We start from the raw sequence: 11477 nt of genomic DNA on the forward strand, positions 1-11477 counted from the left end.
TTTTTTTGTATATATATAATATAATAGTGACCGATCGGTCATATCTAAATATAATGTGCCAATTGTTTATATTAATTGATTTTTCATTATAATTAAAGAGTATTAAAAATTGAAAAACCAGGCTTGGGCATAACGTGCCCTGGCCTAGGCCATCATTGTCATGGCATAATGATACTAGGCCTTCATGGGTTGTGCGCTGGCTAGCCTAAGCATTGCCCGTTGCAATTGTTAGACTTGTCAAAATGGGTCATAGACCCAATTATTAACCTATAATTGATGGATTAAGTTGTTATATAAGTTTGTTATAAACAATAAATAAGTCATAAATGGGTTTAGAATGATAAAACTCAAAATAATGTAATTGTTAAATGGGTTCATAGTATAATTAGACTTGACTTCTCTCTATGACTCTCTCTCGCCCCCACTTGATCTCACGTTTGCTCGTTCACTTTCTACTTTCACCTCGATTTGCGTATGCATATTTTAGTGATATATAGTCGTGTATGAGTCACTAAATTCGCATTGTGTGGAAAAGAGTTAATTTAGATCCGACATTTTCGACCCGATCTAGCCCATCCGTTTAATAGAACTGCCTTGTTAGTCGCAATTACTAATTTTATGAGAAACAATAATGTTTGGGTTAGTTTGAAGTCCGCATAAAATTCAAAAGGGATAGTTCCTTCAGCATTGTTTTCTGCGGTATATTTTTTCCTTCGGTTGGAAATTCATACCGCATTCCAAGGTGTCTAAATTGTTCCCGATTGCTGCGGATCTCATTGGATCAAAACCTCGTGGAGCATCTTTCTTTCGTTGCACCATTGTTCAAGGAACCCCGTGAATTTCATTCTCTGAAAGCGGCAATAAGCTCCAATGAGTGACTGAGAGTGATTCATCACTGCTTCTACCAGAGAGAGAGAGAGAGAGAGAGAGAGAGAGAGAGAGAGGCATGGGATAAAGGTGAAGCCTCGGGTATCAGGAGGGACGTATAGGCATGTGAGAGAGAGAGAGAGAGCTCGTGAAAGTGGAAAATGTGGTGAGGTGATGAGCAGCTCCCTTCCTCATTCTTGAAATTCATGCATGTGTACTCTCTTTGCTTTCACGTATGACATAATGGACTCGCTGCTCTTCGATCCATATCTATGTTTGATCGAATCACACCCCTTCCTGTGGAATCCAAAGCACGGCAGTGTCTCCACTTTATTCTTACTGTCATCCTCGTATCTCTCGACTCAAAAATCAATCATTTTGTACGAGTAGGTAGTCTCACCAAACTATTGTGCAAGACTCATTCGAATGAGACCATGTTCGGTGAGCATTGTTGGGCACTAGACCGTGAACTATTATGATGTCTGTATGCATGATTACCACCATTGTATCGTATATTATGATAACTTCATATAGCCCGTCACGTCAACGACGCGGTAGTAATAGAATCAATTATCTATTCAGAAACGTATCAAATGATGGCTTTTTAAGTAGAGCTTAAGAGTCGAATTATTTTATGTCGGGCTGTAAATAACTTGACCTATTAGAATGAGCCTATATGTATATGTTCTCTCTCTCTCCTCTACGATTGTGAGATGCCGAAAAAGGGAGAGGAAGGCTAATTTGACTTTGGCCAGCTAGCCGTTCACATTAAAGATGAGAGGATGATATTCATGAAGGGTCACAGTACAAATGTAAGAAAGCAGATATACACTATGACTCCACTTGGGAGCTTTATCTTGTCCCTTCCTCAAACGTAGCTGATTCATGTCTCTGACTTCGCTCGTGCTTTCGGTTGACTTGTGGCTCCCATCTGGACGACCAAAAGCTTGGAGTATATCTTCTCGTCGAGCACGAAGCCATTATGGATCACCACCTGGAGCTATAGCAGTTGGAAGAGGGCAGTGAGATCGAACATGTTCACATGATGATATGAGCTGAGAGGATCATTTTGGTTTTATAAGCCTTAAAAGTGCGAACATCATCTTCCACAAAAAGGTGATAAATTGTCGTTTCCTGGTTTTATTACAGAATCATCAAAATATGATTTTGCGAATCTTCATCAGGAGCTATGATAATGTTTATCTATGTGAGCCTCTTACGGTCTCCATGCGTAATACCCTCGAGGCTAATCCTCAGCCCTATATATGAAAGTTGATATCTATACACTTGGATAAATGTTGCAGTCCTTCCTTCCTATACTCACATCACAAGCCAGTAAATATTGCATATTTCCATTTTACCAAACCCCGGCTAAGCGAATATCAAGAGACCAAATGAGATCCCGATTTTTGGCGTGATGTATTTGATGAAGCGTGAACGTATGCGTGCGATCCTAATTTGTGTACAAATCTGCACATTCTTATTCGATTAACGAGATCATCATGCACAAACACTCATTCCCCCAAAAGGAAGATTTAATCTTAGAAAACCAATTACTAGAGATGAAGGGTCAAAACAACACAAAAAAGAAGATTTAATCCAAGCAAATAAAAAGGGAAAAAAAGGGGAAAAGAACATGGGTTTGAAAATAATAGGAGCAAACATGATCTCTCGGTAACGGTCACACAGCCTCATGGGTTTTGAAAGAACTTTTCTTCCGAAACGTGACTTCATTTAAAACCCAAAACCCCAACCCCCCAAATCTCTACATATCCCGCGCCCTTTCACCACAGAATTCTTGCACTCTCACTCGCTCTCCTCACTTCACTTCACTTCACTTGGAGCTCACGCTCCGCTTACAGAAACATAGAGATGGACAGCTCAAGAAAATCTCCGATGAAGCCATGGAAAAAAGGCCCGGCGAGAGGCAAAGGTGGCCCTCTAAATGCCTCGTGCTCGTATAGGGGCGTGCGTCAGAGGACGTGGGGCAAGTGGGTCGCGGAAATAAGAGAACCAAGAAGAGGACCCGGCTCTGGTTGGGCTCTTTCGCCACTGCTGAAGAGGCGGCCATGGCTTACGACGAAGCCGCCCGGAAATTGTACGGGCCCGATGCTTATCTCAACCTACCCCACCTCTGCCATCAACCGCCACCCGACTCCTCCGTTTTCTCATCGAACAGGCCTCTGCATCACAAGTTCAAATGGTTCCCATCCAAGAACTTCATCTCCATGTTCCCTTCATGCGGCCTGCTCAACCTGAGTGCTCAGCCCAATGTCCATGTCATCCACCAGAGGCTGGAAGAGCTCAGGAAGAATGGAGGCTTCGGTGGCGCAGCTTCCCTTCTTCATCTTCCTCAGACTCGAGAATCGACACTAGGAGGAGAACCGATTTGGAAGTTGGTAAGTTGAAGGAGAAGGAGGTTGAAATTTTGTCAGAGAAGGCGCCCGCTACAGGGCATCGCGAGAGAAGCCTCAAATTGATCTAAATGAGTTCCTTGAGCAGTTGGGAGTCCTGAAGGAAGATAACCAGTCCAAAGAAGTTGTAGATGTTAATGGAACCGAGGAAGGTATGTTCAAGGATTATGAACAAATAGTGGCTTTTGATGAAAAGGGTATCAATTGGGATAGTTTGATGGAGATGCATGGTTATGCGGATCAACAGATTTATGCAGAAGGCAACACTTGCCAGGTTTATGATATTAGTGAAGAGTTTGCTTTGCCTTCCACCATCTGGAATTTCTGAGAGAAACATCTGACAGTGACACTGGGAGAATAGTTTTCATATAGTTCAAAACTAGTTTACAGAGTTCAATATGAGAGAGAGAGAGAGAGAGAGAGAGAGAGAGATAAAGAGACTCCTAGTCTTATGATCGATCGGAATACTGGCAGTGTAGAATGTTGATCCCACAATTTTCAGCATTTATTTTTACCTTGCATTATATGATTCAGTCTTCAAACCTAATAAATTAACAGAAAAGCCGAACAAAAGCTCGTTATATGATTCAGTCATAAAGGTTCTATAGCATTATACTGTCTCTTGGGTGAGAACTACAGAAGCTGCGTTTGGTTGTCCAGAGCCAAAAAGAATCAAAATGCTAAGACCAATAAAAGAGATAGCTCGCTAATTAGAAATGAACCATCATAGATTTTCTTTATAATCTAAAGCAATTCCCATCAATATCTCAATATGCAGCGTTAGACATAACCGTCATTAAATCAAGATAGGCTGCTCAGGCTTGGTGAAGCAACCTTCAGATTACCTGGTTGACTCAATTCATATAACATTCTTTCTTTTGGGTGTTGAAATTCAAGGCCCTAACAATTAGTCCGAAACCTGTATGACAAGTACCCCAAAGGAAAGCAATAACAAAGGCTTCACCTAACCAGACGGTTTGCTTATTCGTTGCAATACTCTGAGGCACTTTGATACTCGCCATGCTCCTCAAAGTACTCAATTAGTCTCTTTAAGAATCCATCACTACTCACGGTTTCGGTATCACAGATGAGACAACACTGTCTTCTTGCCCGTGTAACAGCCACATTCATTCGCCTGCGGTCACTCAGGAAACCCACCTGCAATGAAAACAGAAAGGAAGGTGAAAACATATTACTCCATATTGGTCCCATACCTGAAGTAAAATGACGTGGGAACAAAGAAACAGACTAATGGATTTTGAAAAATAAGTACCTCTTTCTTTGAATTTGAACGAACCATTGAAATGATGATCGCTTCCTTCTCCCGACCTTGAAAACCATCCACCGTTGAGATTTCCATATCCTTGAGTTTGTTTTCATTGCCTCTCAGCATCTTCAATAAAACCACCTTCGGGAACAATGAGAGGCATAGTGAGACTACTCTGTATTAATCAAATATGACTTGCATGCAATCACATTATTCAGTAGTTCTGGTTTGGATAAAGAAACATCCTAAACAATCTGCAATCTTCAACTTCAATCCAAATCAAATGTCAAGGTATGTTTGGCAAAGAGAAGGTACCTGTGCAGCATAAGGTGTTATGATTCCAATATCAGAAGCACGGACTCCAGAGGAGACGAGTCTTTTTGCATGAGCAATCGCAACCTCAGCTTCACCCTCGTTCAAAGTGCTTTCCTCTTCATCCTTCTTTTCTTCCATGTCACACCTAGAAATCCACAAAAGCTGACTGAAGTTTTCAGAATGGACAATGTTACTCAGCACAAGTGACGCCATGAAATGAATAATTAGTTATCATACTGAAACAGCTTCAGTTGTGGTGAAGTTTGTACCTTTGCAGCTACTTGTTCATATTTGGTAATACTATGATACTTCACTAACTGTCATTTGCATTATTACATATATATATATATTTTGGTATATATCTATTAATCTACAAACAATGAGATCGTAAATAAACAGATTGCCTGATACCACAGACAATTGATATGATATTGTGATTTTGAATTTGCAGTAGGGAAATGCCAAACGTGGTTTGACCTATGGAGAAAACATATAAGTAAGCATATAATGACCTACATACCCAGCTATGTCGATGAGAAGAAGGGTTGGTTCAGTTGAATTTGATGACTTTACATCCTCAAGATCAAAAAGCCTATGAGCAGCAATGCTGGAATGAGCTTCGATCTGTCACAGATATTCAAGAAATCATAATCAACAACATAAATAATATTGTTCATTTGATGAAATGGAGTCCTCTTTCACAAATCTTCTCTTATAATTGAATAAGCACCTTACTGTTGTAGAGCTCCTTCGAAGACCAATTCATGATGAGCTCATGCATGCGGTACTGAACAGTAAGCATGGATGTGACTTCATCTCCATATAAAGTTGTCAGGCGTTCAAAAAGTGTTCTTCCCAAACCTTTCTTCTCAGCCTCAACACTTTGGACGGTTGGTGGAAGCTGAAGATGGTCTCCAACAAGTATACATCTAGAACCCTGACACAACAACACAGATCTTATAATAGTGCATGAGAGCCGGCATTACTAGCTCTTCAGATTCAGCTGTCCTCTTTTTACATTGTCTCCCATCCTTGCTGCCTGAGATTGCTGTTAGTTTGGAAAAGGAAAACCATTCGCTCACCATGAGACTATAAGATCTTAGTTTGAGAGCATGTTCGTGATTTTCTCTTCTAATTCCACTTGAAAATGAAAAAGGTGATGAAACTGCACTATGTGACGTGAAATTGCTTTCCTGGAAATTAAGAGAAGTGCTTTTGGATTTTTGGCTTACCAAGTGAAAACAGATTTTTAATTTTTTCACTCTTCAGCAGAAAATGAATAACACAATCAAACACTTTCTCAGAATTTGCATTCTCGTTGAAAATTTCATTCATGAACCAGTGTTTAATATGATTTATCTATAGATATGCACACAAGCAACTTATTTCTCCCCAGAACAAGGATAAGAAAATTGTGTTTGACTGCAAAAGAAAAGAAAATAATGTGCTCTGTCCAATAATAACACAGGTATTTCTACTCAAGTTAACAATAATATGCATCATTCCAATCACTTGCCTTCAGTATAGCCATCCAGCATGCTATCTCAAGCGCTTGAGCTGCTTCATCAATGATCACTAAATCAAATGATGTACTTTCCAACTTTCGAGAAAATGCACCAGTCAATGTCGACAATACCACATCTGCATTCTTAATAACATCTGTCACAGCAAGCTGCTGCCTCTTGCGTTCTTCTTTTGAAAGAGCCCTAAGCTCCCTCTGAATGTCCCTCCTGGTGCCCTTCTCTTTGGTTTTCAGCAGCTTCCCATTCAATGCCTAAATGAATGCCCCAAAAAAAGTACATAAACACACAAGTTTGACTGCGAGGTAGGAAAGTAAGAAGAACAAAAAATCCAGACTGAACCAGGACAAAGAATTTTAGCATCAATTCAGTCAGGTCCAATTTTCCAATTGGTTAAGGCCTCAAACCTAAACAACTCAAAAGCTAAAATGAATCATAAAAGATTTTCCTCCCACTGACCCTCCAGTTGCCCATTCGTTTTTCAGATTCCCAAATGCTCACTCTCTCATAACACCATTTACATGAAGCTAATAGTAAGTGCATAATCTTCAAGCAACAGCACAAATGGAACTTCCATCTGAATTTGTTCATACCTTCATTTCCTTCCGAATGTCGTTTGCAAGCGAGCTATTATCTGCTCGAAGGACCTAACACCAAGCAAGTAGCCATAACAAAATGAGACTGAGCTGGTGTAATGTATTAATTCTGCTGCACCAGCTGTAGTTCACTAAAGAAAAATTAAATGGAGGCAAATGAAGAATAAAGGATCTACAACCAAGGACATAGTATGATTTGAGTGTGTAGAACACTACAAATGTTAGGAGATTGCTATCAGCCTCAAGAACAAGAACTAAATTAATTTCCAAGGATAGAGTATAGTTTAGCCTGTAGTTGAAGCTCCAGATCATCTTAAGATTCTCTATTGGCATACAAATGAACTGCCTGTCATGTCCAGTGAAGCCAGTAGTGGAAAACAACTTACACACCTGTGCATCAAGTGCACTATCCAATACTTGAGGCAGCAACCGTGCAGGATGTCCCAACCTCACCAGCTTCACTCTGGTGTTACAAAAGCAAAATTTTCAGAAATAAATGGAAGGAAAAACTTTAGCTTGGGTAATAGAAGTCTCAGAAGTGAAGAACTCAAATTCCTGTCACTCAAAGGGTCTAAAGTATAAAAAATTAAGAAAACACAATAGATGATCTTCCATCAATTGACTGACAAATTTATCACTTCTAGAACATACAGAAAACATAAACACTCATCACAAATATTAGCCAACAGGGCTGATCTATGATGGCTTGAATTCTTAGGATGCCCAAATATTAGAGAAGCTGAAGAATAAAATCGAACCTCTAGATAGAGCAGAAAGAAAAATCAAAGTATCCCTACGTTGTGTCTACCAAAGTCTGCCATCTAGTTAAAACAGAAAATGCTTGCTTAATGGATCTTTAAAACCAAATCTCAGACTTTACACGAGAGAGAGAGATAGTTAAGATCAAGAATTCAAATACCTGTGAGAAGCTAGTCGCTCAACGATGTTATCCACGGCAATATTTGAAGCTGCACATGCAAGGATTTTTGATCCACGCTTTACTTCCTGTAAGATAATTTCTACCACTGTTGTGGTCTTCCCAGTTCCAGGAGGACCATGCAGCAAGAATACATTCTTTGCTGACAAAGCCTTGGATACGGCATCTTTCTTGGGAGAAAAAATGGTGACAATTTTTAGTCTAGAAACATGAAGCATAATGAAGATTGACAATAAATGCATAACATCAACAATATAGCTTCCCACACAGAAGAAAATTGCCCCAAAATGAACTTTAAAAAAATTATGCAGTAAAGGTTATAAAAGCAAAGCAATGTTTTCAACTGCCCTCTAAGACCACCCAAAAAAGAATTCATGTGCCCATTGGAACTTCTTTAGTCAGATCAGACAAGTAGAATATAACATTGTTTCAAGTTAAAAAATCATGCCATGAGAGATTTATATAAGCTCTCATATGTTGTTCCTCTTTGGAATTAAATTATAGCTCTTTAGAAAAATGCAACCTCAGGTGCACAAAACTACAACAAACTCAATGGAGGATGCTCAAAAGTGGACATGAGACGACACAGCAATCATATTGAGGATAACAGTATCTTGATGTGTCTTCCTGGTGGTAAGTCAAGTAAATTGACTTTAATACACAGCTAATCAACCAATCCAATGAAAATTGATGCTGAAGCAAATACAACTAATTTTCCTTGGGTGCTAATGGAACATACCTGAGAATGATCGAGGTCGGTGTTAAAGGGCGGACTGTGGTATCTTTCTTTGAAAATGCAGGGGTCTTTCTCCAAAGAGAACAGGAACTAAATCAGCAGCTGGCCCCTTCTGTACACCTTTACTTAGTTGTATCAAAACATCCTTCAACCTTCGGTAAGTCACCTGTGTGGAAGTCGTAAATAGCATCAATTGATAGTGGGTATTGATCTGATACTAAAGAAATGATATGTTGAATCAGAATGCTGATAACAGGATCAAACTCCTAGTCTACTGTGTTTGCTCTCCTACAAATTAATTTAGCAGCACATCAATCATGAATTGTCCTCGAAGACTACAAGTTAAGGAACTAATCATCCTAAGCAATTTACACGTCTAGAAGGTAAATAAGTCAGAAAAGGAAATCTTGAATGCAACAATTAAAAGTAAGACTACTAGAAATGATCTCTAATAGAAAAATCAGCACTTTCACCATACCTCATTTGCAACCTTCTCCAGCCGCAGGGGCTATTCAAACCCTCTTCCGGTACATCATCAAAGGCCACAGTAATTGATGAATCCTGAAATATGTACCCGGCAGTTCACAGAACTAAAGTAAGGTCAGACTCTTGTGGACCTTCTAAGACAAAACATTTACTAACATGGCAATCTGGTCCAGGCTAAAATTACCTTCAGGCGGTAAACTACACCTTGCCCAAGAGAAGGAGATCCTAAATCGGCCTTGTTAGGTTTTAGAATGACCACATCATGAGTGCCAAACTGCAACAAGTGAAAAGTAAATAGCAAGTTAAGGGAAAAAAAAATCGAAAACAAGGACAATGAAGACAAGCGGATTCATGCCAAACAGAAATTTATATGTGCATAAATAAGAATTGTCCCAACATCTGAAACTTCCATCCAAAAGCATTTGTACTGCTGTCAATGATGAGTTCATGGAGTAATCTAGAATGTGCAATGAAAAGGAATCTCTTATCCACAGATGAAAAGAAACCCGAGAGGAGTAATGTCGTTCTGCATGAACATGAACTATTCATATAGAATTAGCTCAGATTGAAGAGGATGATGCTCTTTGATATGGAATAGCCAAAGAAATATGCATATGAATACACAGGTAAATGAAGATAAACAAAAAATAAGTTATATCCCAGAAGGCTCACCTTGTGAGCAGGAAGGACATCCCCCTTCGTGGATTGTAATTCAAGGAGCGTTTTCCCCATCAAACCTGTCTATTGAAGAAATGAATCGAATCACGCCGTGCCCGTACTCCAGAAAAACGTAATCGCTACACTATTCACTTAGTATGCATTCGACCAGAACAATTCCTGAAAGTATAGAAAACTAACAAGGAGGTGCTAGTCTAAACACTTTACCGCGCCCGCACCTCGCCGCAGCTTTAAAACGCACGTTGCTACAAGCAACGCACGACAATGCAGCTACGACACGGCTCGGTTACCGCATAGCGACGGCCATACCGAACAGACTCTAGGATACTACAGGCGATCAAATGCGGATAATTTCCATCGATTCCGATCAAATCAAAATACGAACATCGAAAAGGGGAAAAAGAAGCAAGAGGACCTGAGCATCGACGCACTTCAAGTTGAGCATCACGGAGCCTTTCCTCTGAGCAGCGTCCAAGCTCCTGGCGGCTCCCGAACTGATCGAGGCCGATATCTCCGCTTCCTGCGATCAGGATCACAGTAACCGTGAGCTCGAGCGATCGCTCGTCGGACTCGGGAACGAACGCGAGCGCGAGTAAAGATTTCATTTTCGCAAAAAAAAAAAAAAAAAGCAGCAGCGAACCGAGCGTCGCCAGAGAGGGAAGCGACCTTCTCCAAATCGATCAAGGGGGACATGGTGGAGACGAACTGCTCGAGCGAAACGGACGCGGGAGCTGCTTTCTTCCTCGTCTTCCCTCCCTCCATTTGCGCTTCTTCCTCGTTTCGCCGATTGCTTCTCGCAGGGCTGTTCTTCTTCTTCGTCTTGTGCTCGACTGCGCTCGTCCGATGACGCTTTGTTTCTTCTATGTTTTGAAAATCTCACCTTTGGTCCCCGAACTAGCGCTTTTTCCCACTTAAGTCCTTGGACTTTTTATTTATTTGTCTATGTTCTTCAACTCACAAAACTTTTCTAATCGAGTCCCTCCAGTCCTAATTCGATTTGTTGAGGCCGAAGGGTCCCTTGAAACATACAAGGCCGCATTAGGTAATCAGGATAAAATTATGGATAAGATATGATTTATCCTATCCTACGTTTGGTACTTGCTCATGATAGGATAAAGTCGGATATAAGAATGATACAAACAGAACAAAATTAACCCATGAGAGATGTGGGATAAATGTGGATAGGTTTCTAATATCCATAATAGGAAAGTTATTTTTTCGAATAACAGACTTATTAAATTAACAAAATTAAAATTATATTTTAATATAAATAATATTTGAATTCTAATTTAAGAAATTAAATATTTAAATATTAAGTTTTATTTTTTTAATTTAATATTTTTTAATTTATATATTCAACTTTAATTCTATCTTACAATAAACATTAAATCTATAAATTATATATTTATACATTATATATTTTAGGTATTTTTGTATTTTAGGTATGTTAGTACGCTTTACTATTTGATAAAATTTTATTAAAGAATGATGAAAGGGTTAAAAAGAAATAATAAAGAAAATGATTTAAAAAAAGAGGATAAAATATGCCGTTTATAAAATAAAAATAAATTAAGGAATGATATCATTAGAGATTTTCACCATATCCGTTTATGAACTTTTAGCTTCATATTAAAAAATATGCCGTGTATTTTAGGTTCATA

At 39.3% G+C, this 11477-nt stretch overlaps 2 protein-coding genes across 2 annotated transcripts; one reads left to right on the top strand and one right to left on the bottom strand.

Moving 5' to 3' along the window:
• Nucleotides 1-2739: 2739 nt before the first annotated feature.
• Nucleotides 2740-3721, top strand: LOC104445321 (dehydration-responsive element-binding protein 2F). The gene is given in 4 exon segments (XM_010059177.3): nt 2740-2881; nt 2884-3201; nt 3204-3325; nt 3328-3721. Coding segments are annotated over 4 exon segments (864 nt in total). The 3' UTR covers nt 3610-3721.
• Nucleotides 3722-3988: 267 nt separating this feature from the next.
• On the bottom strand, nt 3989-10653 carry LOC104445330 (DNA-binding protein SMUBP-2). The gene is given in 17 exon segments (XM_010059188.3): nt 3989-4439; nt 4555-4689; nt 4864-5008; nt 5384-5487; nt 5594-5800; nt 6380-6637; nt 6977-7030; nt 7370-7442; nt 7899-8086; nt 8656-8719; nt 8721-8818; nt 9131-9159; nt 9162-9213; nt 9323-9412; nt 9811-9879; nt 10232-10336; nt 10483-10653. Coding segments are annotated over 17 exon segments (1944 nt in total). The 5' UTR covers nt 10579-10653; the 3' UTR covers nt 3989-4262.
• Nucleotides 10654-11477: the final 824 nt, after the last annotated feature.

The sequence above is a fragment of the Eucalyptus grandis genome, chromosome 1 (genome assembly GCF_016545825.1).
Source record: "Eucalyptus grandis isolate ANBG69807.140 chromosome 1, ASM1654582v1, whole genome shotgun sequence".
Lineage (NCBI taxonomy): Eukaryota > Viridiplantae > Streptophyta > Magnoliopsida > Myrtales > Myrtaceae > Eucalyptus > Eucalyptus grandis.